At 38.8% G+C, this 21,939-nt stretch overlaps 2 protein-coding genes across 4 annotated transcripts; one reads left to right on the forward strand and one right to left on the reverse strand.

Moving 5' to 3' along the window:
* Positions 1 to 114: 114 nt before the first annotated feature.
* On the forward strand, positions 115 to 15,746 carry hpn (hepsin). Of its 2 annotated transcripts, XM_030394898.1 has the most exons (13): positions 115 to 245; positions 1,582 to 1,762; positions 8,624 to 8,731; positions 8,940 to 8,981; positions 9,510 to 9,639; positions 9,724 to 9,843; positions 10,038 to 10,078; positions 11,149 to 11,314; positions 11,575 to 11,765; positions 12,797 to 12,892; positions 13,101 to 13,243; positions 13,495 to 13,659; positions 13,953 to 15,746. In XM_030394898.1, exons 2-13 carry the CDS (start codon positions 1,726 to 1,728, stop codon positions 13,995 to 13,997), a joined length of 1,284 nt encoding a protein of 427 aa, XP_030250758.1. In that variant the 5' UTR covers positions 115 to 245; positions 1,582 to 1,725; the 3' UTR covers positions 13,998 to 15,746. The 2 variants fall into 2 exon arrangements, with proteins under 2 accessions (XP_030250758.1, XP_030250759.1); XM_030394899.1 differs by lacking the exons at positions 8,624 to 8,731; positions 8,940 to 8,981.
* Positions 15,747 to 15,778: 32 nt separating this feature from the next.
* LOC115567945 (B-cell receptor CD22-like) lies at positions 15,779 to 21,716 on the reverse strand. 2 transcript variants are annotated; one of them, XM_030394896.1, is made up of 11 exons: positions 21,475 to 21,716; positions 21,340 to 21,392; positions 20,741 to 21,079; positions 20,395 to 20,619; positions 19,498 to 19,776; positions 18,575 to 18,859; positions 18,374 to 18,452; positions 17,820 to 17,850; positions 17,385 to 17,519; positions 17,175 to 17,284; positions 15,779 to 16,227 (listed from the first exon to the last, which is right to left on the reverse strand). In XM_030394896.1, exons 2-11 carry the CDS (start codon positions 21,377 to 21,379, stop codon positions 16,167 to 16,169), a joined length of 1,584 nt encoding a protein of 527 aa, XP_030250756.1. In that variant the 5' UTR covers positions 21,380 to 21,392; positions 21,475 to 21,716; the 3' UTR covers positions 15,779 to 16,166. The 2 variants fall into 2 exon arrangements, with proteins under 2 accessions (XP_030250756.1, XP_030250755.1); XM_030394895.1 differs by having other exon boundaries at positions 17,385 to 17,522; positions 21,475 to 21,625.
* Between the last annotated feature and the right edge of the window lie 223 nt (positions 21,717 to 21,939).

A 21,939-nucleotide genomic window follows, 5' to 3' on the forward strand; every position in this document is an offset into this window, starting at 1 on the left:
TGCTCTTTTTTTCTGTCTTTCTTTCTTTGGGGTCAGTAACCTGTGAAGAGAGCAAAAAAAGGATTTACTGAAAGCTTGGATTTATCTGTGGTGACGTTTAAAGAGTGTTGTCGCCTGACCCCGAGGCAGAAGCTTTATGCAGTTTGTATTTTTCAAAGCGGACTGAAAAGAATAAAAAGAAGAAAAACACAATATTAGGCACAAAAGGAGAAGGCCAGGGCTCCACCTGCTGCAAGAAACGACAGGTGAGTCACTTTCTGGAGGGCGAATTTAACTTGAAGGTAGTTTAGTCCTGTAGTTTTACGCTAATTATTAGCTATCTTTATTATGGTGTCATTCAATTAGTCTATTATAACACCGCATTAGGCTGTACAGCTTTATATATATACTTTTTTTTAGTAAGTTTTAACAACAGTCTACAGTTTGAACCTTTTTATGCCCTTTGATCTATTTAGCATGTTTAACCTTATCTATGCCAATATCGAATTTTAGATATTATAAACCGCAGCGTATAATAATACACTGTGAAATAAAACCTAGTTTTTATCTCATGTATTTTTTTTTTATCTTAGCCTAGTTTGAAATATCTTTATATTTTTGTGCTCCGTGTGGTCCTGTATGACTTCATGTCCTCCTGTTTGCAGGGTAGTTAGTTCTGTAACAAGTCATTTCTACAAAGTGGCACAAGGAGCTTGTTCACATAGAAAATATAGATACCAGTATTAGGAAAAGCTACTCCGTTAGTTAACAAAGTAATTTCTCTGTTTTTTATTTATTTATTTATTTTAAATAATTACTTTAACAAAGAGAATATTTTAAGTAGACCTGGATGGGTGGGCCCTTAACTGGGTGGGTCTTGAGTATGAAAAGGCTTGTGTGTGTGTGTGTGTGTGTGTGTGTGTGAGAGAGAGAGTCAACTTAACACAAAGTGAAATACTGCTGTGAAGCAAACGTGATGTAACCTTTGGTATTTTACAGTGAATATTAAAAAATATATGCAGCATTTTAAGTTAAACTGTAGTGAGCATGTGTAGTATTATGATTAGACCCTAACTGATCCTGGATGTTTGGAGCCAATACCCATACTAATATTAGGCAGGGAAAAAAATGATTTGGATATTTGGCCAATACACACATCTTTTGATCAACATCTGAATCAAACACATGAGACAAATATGTACACAAATGTAATGAAGGCAGGATATTTAACAATAAACTTTATCATCTAAAACAACACAGCTGCACTGAAACAATGTACTTCACTGGGAATTGAATCATTCCAAATAAACTCAAGCGTCTTTATCTGCATTATAATGTCATATGAAAATAAGCTTCTATATCAGCACATATCGGAAAACATTATGCTGATACGATATATCTGCGATAGGCCATTATATACACATCTATATATCTATATATATATATAGATATATAGATAGAGAGAGAGAGAGAGAGAGGTTAGAGGTCTCATTTTAATATCACTTTTCAAAAATGATCTCATACCTTTGTTTAACAAGCTATGTCAATTATGCTTTACCTACAATACGGTGTCACTTAAGAGCCTTAATATTATATTACCAGGCAAAGGTGACGGCCAAGGGATTGGACCACTTACCCTGTGGAGTCAAGGAGAAGAGGAAGGAAGAAAGGAAGGAAGGAAGGAAGGAAGGAAGGAAGGAAGGAAACATCATCGTCTATTGTTGCCCTCGGCCTCCTACTGTACAGATGTATGCTGAGAAAGTTGGGACAGAGGGGAAGATGGGTGAGTGCACCAATCGCATACGCTCATTCTCCTCACCCATCCCTCTTCTTTACAGCCCCTTCACACTCACATGCATGGATTAAAATGCTGTGCTGGCCATTCTTCCGCTCACGCTGCCTGCTTTCTGTATTTGGGACCAGACATCAGTCCACTTGGCAGTTAAACATTAACTGGTTTGTTTAAAACTGGCAGGCTGTCTCTCTAATGTTCTCTTATTATGAGGTTTGGCTTTCAGCTTGGAAAACCTACACTTAGATTGTTTGTGATATTTTTTTACCCAATAAGATTAAGTGCTTACTTAAATAGAAGTGTGATAGTAATGTTGATAACTGGGGCCCAGAGATAACCACTGCCCTTTACACCAAATTACACTTATTTCCAACACATAACATAACAACAACAGCACACTGTCCTGGTGGTCAAAAACAAACAGCCCACTGTGTCCTCATTACCGTCAACACGAAGCTCTCCTACCTTATTCCTCCGGCACACACGCTGAGTGAAGCCTGTATTTAAAGGGAAAGCAGAGAATCCACATCTGTCGTCCTGTGACTTGGCATCAGCTGTAAGGCAGTGCTGTTGTGTTGATGTTTTATGGCTCCTAATGAGTTTACTGCTGGAATTATATGATACTGTTATATAGAAGTAAAGATAAGATTACTTGCTGTGTTTTACTGTTGCTAGAAAGCATTTCTGTCCACATGAACTGCGATGAGTCTAAATATGCTGTGGGGTCGTCCTTTTGGACCGCAAGCTTTTTTTTTTTTTTTTTTTTTACAAAATGTTCAATCTTGAAACTTTGGAGAGACAATACATTCACTCTTTATATAGTTGTACCTCATGACCCTGCTAGACACCATTATAAGTACTCACCTTACATTGCAGCGACAAGTTGAGTTCCAGTATAATGAAGCCAGTAGTCTCCCATTAAGTGAAGTCTTAAGTTGAAAACCGACATTGTCTCCACATCTTCTGCTGCTCTCATCAACGGGTCTTCTCCGTCATTGTGCCCTTGTTGCGCGGTAACTAACTTTCGGTGTCTGAACGTTGTCAGCTCGCGTTTGGTTTTGTTGTTTCCTTTGCCTGACTGAAGGGAGTCCACCCATGTGCAATGAATCAGGCTGTGTCTTTAGTGTGTGTAATTACACAGAAACACAGTCTAGTCAAGGAGTGGCACATGTGGTGGAGCTTTGTGCATGATTGAGCTTAAATTAGGTAGGACATCTATTTTCTGTAACAGGCAGTGTTTACCTTATACATGTACACCATACATGTGTGGACAAGTATAGAAGCACAAATATGAACAATCATACGTAAACACTCCGGTCACACAGGGCAGGGTGCATTTCTAATCAGGCTAGTATTCACTGCACAGTGTGATTGTGTTTATTTTTACTTTTCCGCCATGACAACCACTACGTATGATTCATAGCTTCTGTTATGTCTTCATCTGTGTGTGTGCTTTGTCGCACCCTTACCACCCCGACGATCACTTCAGGTCAAATCAGGAAAGGGATATCCTTCAGTACTGAAAACTCTTGAAACCTCCTTTCCTATTTAAATTGGACTGAATGTATGTTGAATTAAGCTCAGCCCTGTTTTTGATGGACCAGATATATAACAATCTGAGCTTCCTGTTTTGACAGTAGTTTCGGAATCTGTTTCCCCAAAGTCCAAATGTCAGTGACTCTAGGAGGACAAAGGATAATACAGATGATGCTGACTCTGCAGTCATCTAGTACATGGACCTTGAGTTGGGATTATTGTGTCAAACAACTATTTTCAAGGTCAGGGATGACTTTTTCATGGCTGACTTAAACATAAAATGATACTAGTTTGCAGAGGTTTCACTATATTGAGTCTAAATGGAAAGTATTTTCAGTTTTTTTGCCTTTTGGAAAGGCTTTTTCTAAACGTTTATGAATTAAACAGTCTAGAAAAACGTGTTCTCCTTAGACAAAAGAAAATTTGACGCTAAAAAATAAATGAGGTTGTGTAACTACCATTTAGTAGAAAACCTGGCGAATGTGGACGAAGTGGAGACCAATAAACAAAGCTTCAGCACTCTCAGAGAACGAATATTATCTTTTAAGGCTTCAGCATTAAGCCTCAATCAGCCACTGTGGAGAGAAAAAAATCGTAATCAGAATTGCCTCTATTGGTCAAGTACGTGTATACTGAAAGGAATTTGACTACATTTTTTTACATCACCCTCAGTGTGCTGCATGGACATACTGTACAGCTAGGAACGAGGACAACAAAATCTGAACAAACTAAAATGGCACTCAGTATAGGGCCTCCACCAAGGTCCACTTTTGTAGTTACTTAAAGATAAAAGGAAAGGAAGTTGTACATGTTGTTTGAATATTAACATTTTTCTTTATACTGGACATGTTGTCTGTGCATTTTCACTTTATTCTCTTGATGTTGGTTTGGGGAGGGCGTGGACAACCACATATCTCATCTGGTACACAGCTGCTGCTGTTTCTTACCCAGCAGTGAGGCATTACCGTGGGAGGGCATAATGTGTGCAAATTTAAGGGTATTCTTCCCAACATCCAGGAGAAGGAGTAATGGCACTGTAAACCTTTTCCATTGTGCTGCCCCTGGCTGGTCAAGTGACACATGGATGAGGACAGAAATAACCCCAAATAAAATGTATCAGTATGTTTATGTGGATGAGTCACACAAAGAGTATGTGATGATTCATTCTTACCTCTCGTGCCAGCTTTATATACCACAGTGGCAACAAACCACGGAAACAAATTATTCAGTCACGTACTGTGAAATTTTCACGTACAATAGCAATGATGCATTGTACTAGTTTTATCAAAAAATGTTTGTGGGGCTAATTTAACAACAGTAATTTTGTTGTTTATAAAATTAACAAAAGTCTCAGTTGTATTTAATGGTATTGTGACTGTATGGCTCAGAGAAAGTGTCATTAATAGATCATATGTTTCAAAATTAAGTATACTATAAACTTAGTGTAATTCCACAATTCTGTCTCACTGTGGAGAACTCTGTTAAAATCTCTGAACATAGCGTAACACAGTTCTGCTGTAATCATATTATTATGACAAATCTGAACCATCCAGTGGCGTACTGCAGAGCACATATGGTAAAACCACAGTGATTTCAGAGAACCCTGCCTTATAACACACACAGGAGAAGGTGGTCTCAGGTACAAGTGGACACAATAGAGTGCTTGTTCTCTCCTGCAGTGTGATGAAGAGTGCTGTTCTGCAGGGAAGAGAGCAGGAAAGTTGGGGTATTTCCTAGAAAACACAGTCACAAGCCCGGAATTTCCTTCTGATGATAAAGTATGTCTGGTGGCATTGATCAGTAAAATCATTATGTTCACTCCTTTAGTTTCTCACTAAAAATTTTCTTTGTCTCTTTGACCTTTTTCACCAATTAAACGACCCAAGAGGAAGGATAGAGATGGTTACAGAGAGCGGTGAGGAAAGGTAAGGGGGGAGGAGCCTCTGGAGTCGATCAAGCGGAGGTTGTAGTGTTGAAGGAGGGAGCAGATGTGAGGAGATAGCTGAGACGGAGGTTAAGGGCACTGGATCACCAGGTCTACACAGCTATCAACTTTCTTGATAGTGACATAGAAAGTCGGCAACTGTGGGACCGAGTAGTGTAACTTGTTCTTTACAACACTTGTTCCTAGAGTCATGTACTTCCACACATCAAGAAACAAGAGTTTATGTATAAGTGGAGGAAATTGACTTTAGGTAGGTAACTGTGGAGGGTCTTTTTGGTTCTACATCCAGATGCAGCTTCCCAACAGGCTCTATTGTCCTGAAAAAAATTAGAAATACCTATTTTCAAATTGACCTGGATGCGATCCAGACTTATTGCCTAGCAGCACACCTTCCCATAAGTATTTATATTTAAAATAGTTGACATTTTTTTTGATTTGGTGCCCCTACACTTCACTTCACTTCACTAATACAGCTGTCATAAATACAGACGCTTATACACATCCATTTGTTATGATTGAATTATGTAAGATCAAAAACTGTGTATGACATAAGATTGACAACCAACACGACCAAACATCAAGAACAGTGCAACAATAGAAGTCGTAGCAAGCCAGCTAATATGACTTAATAATCCAGCAGCAACAACTTAAAGCCAGTCCAAGATTTACTCTTGTCTGACCTCTCTTCTGCCATCCATCTCTTCTTAACCTCCTCTGTCAGTGTCCTTTGGTCTCCTTACCTCTGTCATGATGTCCAATGATGCTGCTGATCCTAGATCTGTTGCCCACTCTGGTACTTATTCTGGAACTGCCCACCAATAATCCCCATTTGGGGTATTTGATGTAGTGCAAGCAGCTGTGGGAGATCCCGCCAAGGTTATATAGAACAGGGGTTTGAAAACAAAAAAAACAACACACACAGAAACAGTCATTTTGTGGGAATGACAGAGGCACCTCTCTCCCTTTTCAAGTCAGTGTACAATCAAAATGATTTTGAGACTGTTATTTGAAGGTGTAATAGTTGCATAATACTGTTTTAACTATGATTACTTTGTGAGAAAGCTAGAGATGTGAGAAAGTAGGGAAAATGAGACAGTGACAGGAAGGAAATTAGGCATGTAGAATGTTATTTCTGATTTGATAGGAAGCACTCATATGCTTACAGTATCTCCAGGGGTTTCCTCGCACATTGATGGAAAAAATAACGACCAACACAGGCTCCTAATGTACTTTGGTTACACTTGCCCTTTCAGCATGGACATATTTTTTTTCTCCAGTTATTACCACTACTTTTGATAAACAGACACAATTACTTTCAGATATGATACAAAATGACAGAGACTTGAGTCTACTTTTAAAGTGATTCCTAGAACACATTTTCACCAAAAGAATCTCATGTCGACCAGGTTTATTTTGTAAGTCCAGCAGGTCTTTTTACATTAAACACCATGACATGTCATAACTGGAGACACACAGGTGTAATTAATAAAATAATAATGGCTGATTCCAAGTTGGGGACTTAACTATTTTGTATCATGTTCATTGCCATGGCTTAAGTGTTGTGAGGTCATTTTTAATGATATGAGCAACAGATGCTTTTCCTGCTGAAATGAAAGAAATGAAAAGTCACTCACGTGTGCTGTGAAAAATGACTTGTGATACATGGAGAAAAAATTATGTGTATTAGAAGCTATACAGATTTGTTGATGCTGTAATTAGTGATGGCTGGATTTCCCTTAGCTTCTTCAGTTTTAGGGTCATAATATTTTGCATGTTGGTTCACCTGTCTCACTGTCATGGCTAACTGGGACTTTTGATTTGAGTATGACAGACCAATGGGCTCTGAGCTTTTTTCATTCATGTAACGTTGTAGATGGTGACCACAAAAATTTAAAGCAACGGATAACATGGTGTGATGTTTCCTTTAGTTAAGATTGAATACTTTGCTGACTGATTTAACGTGTCTGTGTCAAGAGGTGTACCCTACCCTCCTGCTTTTGTCTGCACTGTTGATCTAACTTTGATGATGACAATGAAGATGACCATGGGTGTTCAATGGTCGACGGTGGGAAGTGAAATGAGCTGGGCTGGGCTGTGCTTTATGATTACAGACATGCATGGCAGAGTGCCAATTGACATAAAGAGATGATTTTTGTATATTCTGCAATATTTGCAGTTTTTGTTAACATTCTCCTTCACACTAATTAAAGCGAAGCGAAAGAAAACAAAGAAAACAGCAGCAGACAACAGAATGAAATATAATACAAGTAGACTTTTATCAACAGACTTGTCGGAGCAGGAACAGGACAGGTGGAAATAATATTAGGAATATAAATACGTCTCTGTGCCAGTAATTGTTGTGACAATGAATCAACATGCATAGTATGAGGACCCTGGAACTGGCACAGCTCAATTAATTTATTAATGTTAATAATTACACAACTGAAAATTGTGTATTAAGGGTCAAGCTGACAAACTCTGCTCAGAGCGTAGCTGGTATGTGCGTGACATGGCATCACAACCAAGCTTAAGAGTTTGTTCTTGCTTTGTGGAGAAATGCTAGACTTTAGACTATTGATCTAATCAGTGTCATTTGTACTTTTCACTCTTTGCCAGGAAATGTGCTGTATGTCCCTTCACATCGGGGAACAGTCAGCTGGAACCAGTCATTTTGCGCATGTTTGTTATGGGGTGGCTGAAGAGTCCATAAAAGAGCCCAAATTAAACGACGCTAGTCTAAACATTTGCTATGTGTTATTTAGTAAAATATGCATATCTATAGATATATATAGATATATCTATATAGATATATCTATCTATCTATCTATCTATCTATCTATATATATATATATATATATATATATATATATATATATATATATATATATATATATATATATATATATATATATATCTATATCTATATATATATATATATATATATATATATATATATATATATATATATAGTTGACAGTGTATAGGGGTGAGCAATCTGTTCTTAGTCTACAGTGGTGTTTGGGTGGGTGGTGTGTGTCACTGAAAACCCACATAAATACCAGGACCCAAGGTTTGCAGGCAGAACATGGCATTTAAACTTGATTATCAATGGTATTCACATTTAAGTCCTTCTAAAGTAATTTGATTACTGATTTGATCGGTGTAGTTTTTATTCCATTTATTTATCAGTAACAGCAGAGTAAACTTCAGTGTCCTCAACTGCCTGTGTCTGTGGCATGTTATGAAATGTAATAGGCTGCTGCTGTTTATGTGCTCTGCCATGTCAGCATACATGTGTGTCTTTTTGTACTGCCCAATGAGTAGTGTACACTCATGGATTTATGTATGTTTGTGTGCATGTGTGTCTGCAGGGAGCAGGGGGATCTCTCTCACCTGTGTGTTGACCCCTTGCCGTGTGATAGGGGTGTGTGTTATGTTGATGACCTTGGGAGCCATTGGAGCAGCCGTCTGGGCCGTAGGTCAGGCCACATACTTTCACACATACACATGTAGACACATGTTTTTGTAAAACATAGGATAACTGTAATCTGTTGTTTTTTATTTCAATGAGTGTACATTCTGATATTCACTAATACATTTTTTTTTTAAAAGTCCTTTATTATTTGGCATACCTTCCATTGACTTAGCAAATGGCCTGATGTTTTTTTTTTTATTACTGTTTTGTAGTTACTTATTGCACAATGGAAGAAGATACAGGACTATATGATGGTGAGTAAGAAACGACAGAGTGGTGCTTTCAAATCCAAGGAATAAGTCAGTTTTTGCAAGTCCAAGTCAAGTCTCAAGTCTCTTCTAGTTGCAATTAGTAGTTGGCCATGCGCAGTGTGCATTAGATGCGTATGGTTGCACATGAGGGAATGACAGTCTGTTTTTTGGCTTATTTTTATTTTTATTACATTGTTGGGATTATACTAAAGTTACTTGAGTGACAAAAAATATAGCTGATGTTTGACTTTCTCTATAGTATTTGTATTTTTGGTGTTGTATTATTTAGCAGCTGCACAGCCAATAAGAGCAGGCTCAACTCAAAGAGGAGAAAGTAAAAAGTTGTGGTTTTCTAGGCAGCATGATGTTAAATAGGATCAGAATAGTCACAGACAAGCAAACCAGCAATCTCTGGGCTCATAGAAAGATAAACACATTTTCATCACGATCACAGCAAGAAGAGAAACAAGAAATATATGTCACACTTAGGCAGAAGTATTTTAAAAAGTAACTCCATATCTTTCCTTGCAGTCCAGGTGAATTCTGCTGACCAACGACTCAGAGTCTTTGACTCCACCCAGAGGAGGTGGCGACAGGTGTGTTCCTCCTCAGCCGATGAGCTTCTAGCTAGCATCAGCTGTGAAGAAGTGGGTTTTGTCAGGTGAGATATTTTAACAGTTATATATCAATGTTTTAATGCAGCATACCACGACACAGAACTAAAGTGTGTATGTGTTTGTTTTAGTGTGGTGAATTACTCAGTCTCATCGGTACCAGAGGCCAGTGGTGATGGAGGGGAGTTCTTCTGTGTCAGACAGGAAGAGCTCAGCTACGGCAAGAAAATCAAAGACTCATTGTTTCCATGGTAACAGATACCTGTCTGTCTGTTTGACCGTGCACCTGTCTCACTGCAGTCTAACCTTCTCCTACACTGTCCTCTCTGTTGCTCTTCCTGTCTTTTCTTTCACCCATCTACTCGGTTAACATAGAGGAAGCTGAACAGTCACTTGGAGGTTTTCTCTGTCGCGCTGGTACTAATTCTGTATGTCTTTGTTGCAGTGACTGTGAGAGCAGGGAGGTTCTCACACTGCTGTGCCAAGGTAAGATGTGACTCATTCTGTCTGACACACTGGCACACTTTATACCCTGATACCTTACACCCACCTCTCATCTTTTTCACATGCTGGGCTCGTCATCCTCCTATATAGGTTGAGCCTGTTCGCACTTTGCATTAACATGAGCTTGGGTGATCCAATCACAAGTGGATCGTTCCCAGTATGTCAGTTCACACTGGGCATTAAAATGCAACTCAGTATCCTTCTCTTGAGATTACTTCCTCTCTCACTCTCCCGCTGTATTTGCAATTAACACATACATTGCTGGGACGAACAGACACAGAAAAAAACAGCTATATGTATTGTAGTGTATGTTAAATTAAAGTTACAAAGAGATTAAGAATTTGTCATTGACAGCATTTCACAAAGTTTATAAAGTTTCTTCTAACTCAACAACTCATAATATTGTGGATAAAATAGATTTTTAAGATAGTCACTGGATTTTTTTCACCAATTTTACATTTTTAGGGAGTCTGAGTTGAGTATATTGCAGTCTGTGATATCAGTTATGATATCAGTTAAAACAGACAGTGTGTTCACAAACATCTGCTGCTAACCGTGAAAGGTAACAGAGGCCAAACATGTCATTTGCATTACAGTGAGCCAAATGGAAAGAGACTGTGTGTGTGTAGACTACTCACAGAGGACATCGAAAAGGTGGTCCTTTAGTGTGAGACAGGACACACTGACGAACACACTGCAAAAAGAATGTGACAATTTGCGGCGCAGACCACCTCAGAATGTGGTCTGCGCGATCTGATCTTGATGCATCTTGGGTGCATTCTAACCTGTACTTAGAGCTGCCCACTTGTGATCAGATCACCCAAGATGAATGTTATTGGCACGTATGAGCAGGACCTTTGTTATTCGTGCTTCATACTCTATTGGATGTTTTGTAGCTTCTTACAACTTTTGATTTAATTAATTTACACTACATCACCCACCCATTCTCCCTCTTGCATGGTCTTTGCTCTGTTTCTCCTGTATATTTTCTCCACAGTAAACGGTAAACATATTCGTCTCTCCTTGTGGTTCAACCTGTCTCTCCTCTGCAGACTGTGGCAGGCGTAGTTTTGCAGCAGATCGTATAGTGGGTGGTGTGGATGCCAGGCAGGGCAGCTGGCCTTGGCAGGTCAGCTTGCAGTACGATGGAGTTCATCAGTGTGGAGGATCCATCATCTCAGACCGCTGGATTGTCTCTGCAGCTCACTGCTTCCCTGAGTGAGTAAATAAGCCTTCATTAATACAGAAACCATATTTTAAATGTGATTATTTCAGAAGTGTAGAAATCATGCCTAGAATAAGTGGAATTTTTAGGTTCTTTTTATTTTGTCATTTTTGTGTGACTATTACAAACTCAAAACACAGCTAAAATGATCAACTATTCATGTGATTCTTTCATCTGACTGTGTATGTAGTAATATACAGTATGAATCCGGAAAGTCTGATCATCAGATTGTTTAACTTGTTTTACTCACTAGGCGATATCGTTTTGTCAACCGCTGGCGTGTACTGCTAGGCTCCATCTATAATAAACCGGTCAACGCCAACGTGGCGGAGGTGAAGACCATTGTTTACCACAGCAGCTACCTGCCCTTTGTAGATGCTAACATCGATGACAACAGCAGGGACATTGCTGTTCTGGCTCTCACCCAGCCCCTCGCTTTCAATGGTAGGACACACAAAGTCATACACACATATTCATCAAACTCGCTCACCTACACACACAGGAGTGTTTGATTGCACGATTACAGTGATGATGGAGTTTGGCAAAGAAATGGAGAGCGTCAAAGAGACACAGAGAGTCAGTCATTCTGATAATTTGCCTGCTTTAGGTTTCCTGTTTCCCAGATTCAATTCAGAGGGACCAAAGTTATTTTCTTAATTTTTATAACAAACAGTATCATCGCTGAAGAGGATGTAACTCTTATTGTCCCTGACCTCTCTTTCTGTCCTGGCATGCCATGACTCCTTTAGCAAAATATATACACATTCATGATATGAAAGAGTCATCTGTCTTCTACTGTAAGGGGGAGGAATACAGGTGTAACTTGGCATTGGCATTATATGTTTGAGAAAGACAGAGGTTAGCCTTCTTAATATCAAGTTCTATACTAAAGTAGAAGAAATGTGTAGAAGCTCTGAAAACAAAAGCTGTTTCAGTAGGTCATGTCTGACATCTAGTGTTTGGTATTCATAATTACAACTAGAGCATCAAGTCTACTGAGTTCAAGATGAAGTGGCTCTCTGTATGGTGTCCTGTTTATTCATGTTCTGATGTTAAATGACCTGTTCATTCGCCTGTTTTATCTGTATTTTGTTCATTATTTTCACCTTGACTCCCACTGCTTCCTGACTGAAAGCGATGCGAATTAGCAAACTTCTGATTATTTCAGTGAACACGCTAAGCAACATGTCACTTCCTAAAGCGCTTGCCCTGGTAGACGCATTCGCTCCATTTTCCAACTATTTTCAGTGGTCAAAATCCTATATATATATAAGACTAGAACTCATTTATTTGCTCTCATTTTCTCGTTTGTTTCACTGATTTCACCACTTGTTCTCTCTGAGTCCTGACACATGCTTCGGTGGTTTCATCTGCATTTTGTATGATTAAACTTTGGAGGATGGTACATGTTTACTTTAAAGTGTAGTATTATTATGTACATGTTTTAACTTATAACTTGATGCACGTGTTCGTAGAGTACATCCAGCCTGTTTGCCTGCCAGCATATGGCCAAAGACTGATAGACGGCCAGATGGGAACAATTACAGGCTGGGGAAATGTAGGATACTACGGTGAGTAGTACATTTTATTACAGCTGTTATGTTATTTACTGCAGAAAATTACATGTTGGATTACATTATTTGGATTCCTTGAGTTTTTACACTAACATTGGTGACAGACAATTGTGCTTTTTTTCTGGAGTATTTTCTTTTTCTCTTTTTTTAAAGGACAGATAACAGTTGCTACATCTTGATAAGTAACAGCTTTTTTTCTTTGCAGGTCATCTAGCAGATGTTCTCCAGGAAGCAAATGTTCCCATCATCAGTGACGCTGTCTGTAACGCTCCTGATTACTATGACAATCAGATCACCACCAGTATGTTCTGTGCCGGCTTTGACAAAGGAGGCACTGATGCCTGCCAGGTCAGTGTGCTGGTGTGTTTAAGTGTGTGGGATTCTAATTATGGACCTCCAGTCTCTGATATGTCCTTGTGTCTGTCAACTTTGTTTCAAGTGATGCTTGTTTTTTCTGCCTATAATCTGAGTGTGCCCAGTGCATATAGCTGGTTGTTTGATGTGTTTTTGCATTCTTGTTGACTGAAATCTGTTTATGCTTTACTAAAATGTATGGTTGTTATGTGTTTATGAACTGCTTTAATCCTCTGTGGTCTCAGGGAGACAGCGGTGGTCCTTTTGTGGCAGACGACTGCCTGTCTAAGACCAGTCGATATCGTCTGTTGGGGGTGGTGAGCTGGGGAACAGGCTGTGCCATGGCAAAGAAGCCTGGTGTCTACACCAGAGTGTCCAGATTTCTGCCCTGGATATCGACAGCCATGAGGGTGAGAGACTGCATACTTTTTATTTATATTTCTCCTGAGTTGTTGTGTTGTCCTCGTGCCATAATACAAACCAAGAAAATATACATATATCAGTGCCTCTGTCATCAAATGAATGGAGTGCCAATAAGTACTGGAACAGAACAGTAACTCATCTATAAACCACTCACCACCTTTATATGGACACTGGCCCGCATACAATGTAAGCAGTCTGTATTCATGTTTTAAGGCTTTAAGGAATTTCCAAAGCAGTGACTTTATAGTCAACAATTTCTGCTCTCATCTGTCTTCTCCAGAACTATCACAACTCACCAGGGGTTCATAAAATGGCCCGGACATGAGATTCCTGTTCCTATGTTCGTTCTTTTTCTGCTCTTCGATGAAAATATTAAAAGAACCTCGTAGATGACAGCGAGGACTGTTCAACACGGGGATGAAAGGCTGTGATGTTCACCTCATATCGACGTTCCAGATTCAACTTCTTAGCGAAAGATTTTTTTTTTGTGAGGATATAACCACTTCCTGAACTTTCCCACATTGTTTAACATCTTCTAACACCATATTTGCTAATAGATACCCAGTATCTATGCAGAGATTCACAGGCAGGGCTCTTTAAGAGATGTGAATTTTTAAACTTAGCTGTTAAGATGTACTGAACTCGACTAGCTTTGTTATTATGAAGTTAGATATTGATAAAAGGGAAAAAGTGAAATCATGAACAAATCACTGTACTGGATCTAAGAAGCTAGTTTTGTAAATTATAATGAGATTATTTTTCTGAGATGAATTTTTCTTCTTCTCTTGTATTTTTTAGCTGCATGCTGTTACTACTACTACTGCAATGTCACCAGAAATCCAGTCTGAGATAACCACTGTAACCTATGAGCTCAACAGCAATACATTTAATTAAACACAAAGATTCAGGTTCATCTTCAGCATGGACGAACCAGGCTGGATTTACTCCAGCCAGTATGCACAGCGGTCCACAATGTGCGCAGACAGCACCCTTTATTTGTAATGATGATCACTAAAAATGGTGTACATACTCAACCTCATTGACTTCAAATATTTGTCGGTTATGCTGATTCATAACTAAAATATTATCTGGTGAGCTTTATTTTGAAGAATTACAGCACACATCCAACTTAAAGATACAATTTTATCATTAAACTCAACTTATGTGATACATGTCATGTCTGTTTTGCGTTAGCCTGACTTTTGTATGAAAAATAATCATTCATACAAGTTTTGACTTTATTCTCACATGAACTGATGAAGATAATGTTTTTATTGAACAGTATTTTGTTGTTGTCTTGTAAATATTAGTCACTGTGTTGTTTATGTAGATGTTTATTGGAGACGTTACGTATGTCGTCATGACCCAGTAATCTTAATGCCAAGAGTGCAATATCAACCAAAGTCATCAAGTCAGAAAACATATCTATTATTGCTGCACATATTGATTTCCAGATTTCATATGCTGATGACGTCTCATCATATTAACTGACATGAGTGTGTAGTATTATATGTTCATATGTCTTTTATGCTCCTACAGTCATTTTTAACAAAAACAAACAAAAAAAAAATATTTCAGCACAAACTTTGAATGCTGATTACAGTGGCATCAGGAAACAAAGAGGATGTTATACAAGTGCATGTTGCTTTGACAAGAAATGTTCTTACATATAAATAAGAGTATTGTTTTCCCATCATATTAACACACATAGAATAATTTAGAATATTTCTTTAAGGACAAATGGAGAGCATCCTAGATGAAAGCTTTCAATATTTTTCTGGACTGTAGAAGAACATGTTCTTGTTCTTCAGGCAAATGGCCAACATGACAAACAATAAGCAAACACAATATATATAATATGACCATCAAGACACATTATTGAAATATAATATAGAATCACTGTAGATATCACTGAATCTAGGATGAAATGAAGGATGATCACAACGAACTGCAATGTGCACACATAAAGTCCCGTATTACTCACTGTCATTTCCTTTCTACAATAAAATGAATGTATGTACATTTATAGTAGTTATGATGTGAAAAAGAGAAATAAATACTGTGAAATGTAAAAGTTGTTGATTGAAAACAATTTGCTCACAGACATGGTGTAACAATATCACATTTATTTTTCTTAATCGTAAACTGTACAGACTGCAGTCAAGAATACCGTGGTATAGGTACAACACAAAGAAAGACTTTTCCAACAATCCCTGTAGTTTAACAAAATATTAGTACCTAAATTGGTATCAGTACGAGAACTGTACAGAACTAAATATAAAAACTAAAAGACACAATACTATAAATTAACATGATAAATACCGAGAATAAAAAACACTTATGAAAGAAGATTGTTTTAACACTATTGCACCTGCTGTGTGATTCATAAGTACCTTGAGGGGAACATGCCACATGACATTCAGCAGACTGAATGACTCATCAAGACTCATCTTGATAGTGATGGGAGTGCACTCAAAGGAGTTAAAGGTTTCCATCACCTGGATTTAGCCACTGTAGTGTAGATAACAGGCTCGTCATTCTCTCTGGCTTCAGACCTGAGGGGTAAATTACAGTATTTGTTCATTTTAATCAAACTCCAGTCTAAGAATTGTCAGTATCCTCTAGGGTTCCTGCATCATGTGTACCTCCTGTGACTGACCTGCTGGTGACATGGTGACAGCAGCATTGATGCTTTACTCTACATACAGAAGCTTTAGCCAATGATTTATTTTTTGTTAAAGTGAAACTCTCGCCAAAATGCAACTTAGGCTTTTTTTGTGAATGTATATGAGTCAAACCTTTGTGTAAAAGCATAATTATGACTATAAAGGCACTTTTAAGATTTACTGTATTTTCGTTTTTGAACTCAACTCATTTTCAATGGGAGTGCTTGGAGCACTTTAGCGATAGCATCAAAATCGCTATTATTAAAACACTAAGAAGGCTCGACACAACATGAAACTTTTCTCGTAGTATCACCAGGGTCTCTACACATGAACACCAGAATTGAGAACATTGTTTGTGTACACAGAGTTTGCTAAAAGGAAAGATGTTAGTGATTTTGGAAGATGTACATATACAGACAACAATTGAAAAATTAACTAATTGATGAAATTTGCTTGAATTTTATTTTTTGAAAAATTCAGGGTGATTGTATTGTAGCAAAAATGTGTGTAATGCATATCAGCTCTGGGCAAAAACAAAACTTGGAAAAAAAAGAAATAGATTGCTGTTAATCCTAATTACTGTCTCTGAGAGAAAGTGAAATATGAAAGTCTTCACATACCTTCAGAGATTCAGAGGCCAGTCAAAAACATCTTTAGTGGTTCAGGTCATGATATGAGGGATTTGCAAACATGACCTCACTAACTAACCTCACTTTTTACATTGTACTCATAAATTATTTTGGAACTTAAATATTTGCTTTAACAAAGACTAAAGTTGTGAAGTACAGTGACACTATGGTGCTGTGATCAGGTCAACGTTTGGACAGTGAACCTACCGGGAGTCCTGCAGCGCTCTGTTGCTGTCACCGTGATGTGGAGGAAGAGGGTTTCTGGGTTTGATGGTCACTGTTGAGTAGGTAACCTCATCTTCACAAGACATTGGTGCCTGAGGGGAGAAAGGAGGGGTCGGTTTGTTCAAAACTCTGCAGATATTTGATTACTACAAGTGGAGATGTAAAAAATTCACGAGTGTGCACGATAATTACATTGTGAGGAGTGACGTCAGTGGCAGGTGGAGGAGAGCATGGTAATGTGTGGATGTTGACATAAATACTGTCGGATTGATCTTCAGTGGCTGTTGAGCTCGAGCCTCTCTCACTGAGCCTGGAGTCAGACACAGTCTTCTGGAGGTGAACCAACGAAAGTCAGATTAGGTTTTTAATTTCACAGTTTTTTTGTTTATTTATTTATTCTTACTCTATGAGCCAATCGGGATATTTGGGCTCCACTAACATTGTTGTTTTGATATTATAAAATTATGAGAAGTTCAGGGTAGAAAGAACAATTCCGTACATGACAACACCACAGGAAAACCAATGTGAGTTATTGATTTACCTTATAAATTATTGCTGGGACTCATTTAGAAAATTAAATTTAACAAAAACTGACTACATCTAACAACTGACAAAAGATGTACTCACTTTTTCCTCTGCGTGGGTTCTCAGTTTCCTCCTACCAGGACAACGCAAACCACAATAAATCATCAGAAAATCTTACACAAACATTGTTGCTCAATCTTTGAGATTTTAGAGAAGTTGCTCTGTAATAATGGGAAACACAGCACCTTGTCACTTCTATAAACTGCTGCTCAGAACACTCAGATTGTCACTGAACATTTCCCTATGTTAGAGTTGAGCTGTAGAAAATGATAGTGTAAGGGAAAATAGAGCTTATAAACCATCATAACTAAATTAAAATATTGCAAAACTTTTACAATTTTGCAGTCTTTTGAAGAGATGCTAATGACGCTAACATGAAAAAGCAAGACATCTTTTAAAAGTGATTGCATATTCAGTATAAATTAAGTGGACGCAAATGGAAATTGAGATGACACAGTTGTACACACTGTGAAAACACAAGGAAAAAAGTTGCACAACATGCGGATAAAACACATTAAAAATGTACATGCTGTAACAGTAAAAAAGACGTTATGAGTCATTCAGTCACACGCATTCTCCATTATTCATTGACTCACCAGAGCAAAAGAAGAGCTAACACAAGTGTCACAAAAAGAGAGACTCCAATTCCAGCTGTGATCGGGAGGGACTGGCTGCCTGAGGACACACAGACTGTATGTTTAGACTGGGAAAATGAGCCTTTAAATACAAAATAAAGATGATAGATTAAATGTTCCAGATGAACAAATCATTGTTTTTGACAGTAAAGTGACACAAACCATGCTGTTCCTCCTTCATGGCTAGCAGCACCTCAGTTGAGTTGTTTTCTCCCACTTGGTTTCCGGCCTGGCAGCTGTAGAGTCCAGAGTGGGACGCCTCCACAGAGGGGATAGACAGCACCTGTCCTGAGCCCACCTGAAGCACGGATGTGGAAGAAGCTGTTCTCCTGTACCAGGTGTAGGTTTCTGCTGCAGGGTTAGCAGCACCACTGCAGGTCAGATTCACACCGCTGCCCGCAACAACATTCGGTGGACTCATTGAGACAGAGATGTTCACTGGCTGGTCTGAAAAAATTAAAAAAAAAAAAAAAAAAAGAAAAGAAAAATGCGTTTTATTCCAAAAGGAAAGAGGGTCCCTCATGGGATAAATCTGAAGGGTCACAATAGAGATAAAGGAAGTAAGAAGATCCTTTAAGAAAGAGGAACAATCAATTTTGTTATTTTGTCAAATTTTCCTTCTGGCTTTTGTCTTATTTTTGCTTTTATCTAATGAAAATTCAGTTAATTTCACCTCTTCAGACCAAACTTCAGATTAAAAAAAATTCCTGTTTGGTTAAACTCCTCAAAGCTAAGGCTGTGACCTGTGATAAGGGAGATCATTGTAGATAATTAAAATCCAGATGGGTAAATTACACTACAGGTCCCAAAAAATATGTAATTTTAAAATGGGGTGAACTGTCCCTTTAAAGAGGTCAACATTATGTGTCGATCATATTCATGTGTTCTGATCAGTATGACATTTTTTTTCAGCACTTACAGTAATAATTAGAGTAGCCGTTCATCAAATCAGGTATAGAGAGTTTCCCCGTTGTTGCATGACCAACTTTCTGACCCCTCGTGAACGCAGCATGAGAACCTGCTGACCCATGCGTCTAAGCAGTGTGCTTGTGTCCTGTAACAGTGTGACATGTCAACATACTTACAATGGACGTCAAGGTGTACCTCAGCAGACTTCATGAGGTCGTTGCCCCTCCTGCTGATATTATTCCAGGCCTGACAGTAGTACATTCCGCTGTGGCCGGGCTGGACATCGGAGATGGTGTGACTCTGTCCTGACCTGATAAGGTTTCCATCTTTATACAGACTGTATCCTGTTTGCCTTACAGGTGGGCTGGCATCACTGCTGCAGGAGAAAGTCATCGAACTTCCTTTGGCGATGTCTCCTGATGGACTCATCGACAGTGTGACTTTCTCTGGAGCGTCTGATCGAGAGAAGATTCAGATGTTTAGCCTCACAGAGTTCAATCATCAATCATTTGAGCAGAGCATCTATGCCTGCTTAGATTCCGCAACCGCTAATAAGTTGTTGTGCCAACAAATGACCCACTCTCTCTTCTTTCTCCTCTCTCCTGAGCCACTTAAAGGGATGCCTGAAGCATCATGGAGCCAAGGGCATTTCAAAACCAGTAATGTTGTTTATATCCATTTTTAAAGCCCTAAAGTGTAGGTAGTTTTATGTTTTGCTCTTTGAATAGGCTGATGTGCTGAATAGCACTTGTTTTGACCACTTTACATGCATGAAGTTAGTGTAAATAAAGAAATAAAGAACCAAGTTCTCGAGCAGGTCTAGTTTGAGGTCACAAAAAGCACCTTTTTACCAGGCACCTGAATATTTCCGTAAAAAAACGAGTGCTTCAAATTTCAGCTTTTAACCCTTCAGAACAGCAAAAAACCATGCCTGTAGTCAAAGTGGTTGGACAACAGCTTTGAATTTACTTTGGAATAAACTGGGATAAGGACAGGTTAAAGGCTTCGAGATACTTGAGACAGGAAGACTGCATAATAAGGTGAGCTTTATAATGTGTTATTCATGTCCTTACAGTGAACATTCAGAGACACAGAGGCAGATCTGACGCTCTCTTGCCCCGGAATGGCACAGTGGTACCGACCGGCATCCTCTCTCCTGGCCCGGAAGACTGGATTTTGTACAGGTACACCATCTTTGAACCAGACTATGTTTACAGGTGTATCACAGCCTGACTCACAGGTCAGACGGACATCAGTCCCCTCTGTCACAGTGCCTGGCTCTACATAAGCTGTCAACTCTGAATCAGACACAGACGCAGAAAATAAGAACATTAATTTCACTAAAATTGTATTCATTATTATTATCATTATTTCATTATTAATCATAATTGAGTGATTAAATTTTTCCCCCGTTCTTACCTTTTACAGACAAGTGTGAATATGTTGTACTCATCCATCTGCTGAACATTGTCTTAAATCCAAAATAGTACTGTCCTTCATCAGTGTGTTGTACATCATTGATCTCCAGACTGCAGTCACTCCAGCGATTGCCTGCATATCTAAAGTGGTTTGGGGATGAAGGGGGGTTTGTCACAGGATACAACCTCCCTGTGCCAGACACATATCGGACTTTATACCAGCCAACTGAAGTGACAACACTGCCGCCAGGATAATCGTACTCGCACTTTAAAACCACTGATGCCCCTTTTAAAGCACACTGACTTTTGAGGGTCACCCTCCAGTCTCCACTCCAGACACCTTTGGACGAAAAAAAGAAAAAAAGACGCAATTATTAAAATGTTGTTGTACCTCTTTTCCCCTTCCCCATCCAAAATATAGTTAAATTAGACTGACTGTCTGAGATCCACATTAAGATTTTTCCATTTTTTGCATTCTTTTGTGTTTTACATTATAAAGTTGTCATTTTTTACAGTTTCACCAAATTTGAGAGAATAATTTGAATTTGATAAGATTAACCGTATTTGCCAAACACTGATTTAAAGAATGTATTGCCTTACCTGGCGTTAAGACCAGGATGATCAGAATCCAACTTTCCATGTTTCCAATCAACCTGCAACATCATGCCACAGAATACAGGTTAAAATACGGTCTTCGCGAATTAAAGCCCCGAGAACAAAGCAAGTTGTACTCACCGACTCAAGCAAGCTGACGTAATGCTTCATAAAATCCTTGGAGATGATTTTGTGCAGTGAAAAGCAGAAGTGAGAGGATGTCCCCTCCCTGCTTCCTCTCATCACGTCGTCACACATCCAGAGCGCTGGTTAAGTAAAGTGAGGAAGCACCTAATAATGTGGTCTGAATCTGAACCCACAGACACAGACAGGAAGAGGCGAAAGGGGGGACAAGATTAGGACAATCGACCCACTGATCATACAGTACATCACAGCAGTTAACACAGTACAGTGTCTGTTCCATACCCTGCCGTGTTTTCATCACTGAACAGTTACTCAAGCCATAGGTGGAGCTTCACTGCAGAGTTTTCTGACAGTTTGCGCTCAGCGTCTCCCGCCATGTGTTTCAAAATGTCCCTGAGTATCTGAGGGACATGTTGAAATGTGACAACATGATGGACCTCAAACCTTTTATTCCAGCGCGCG

This window comes from Sparus aurata, chromosome 17 (assembly GCF_900880675.1).
Source record: "Sparus aurata chromosome 17, fSpaAur1.1, whole genome shotgun sequence".
Lineage (NCBI taxonomy): Eukaryota > Metazoa > Chordata > Actinopteri > Spariformes > Sparidae > Sparus > Sparus aurata.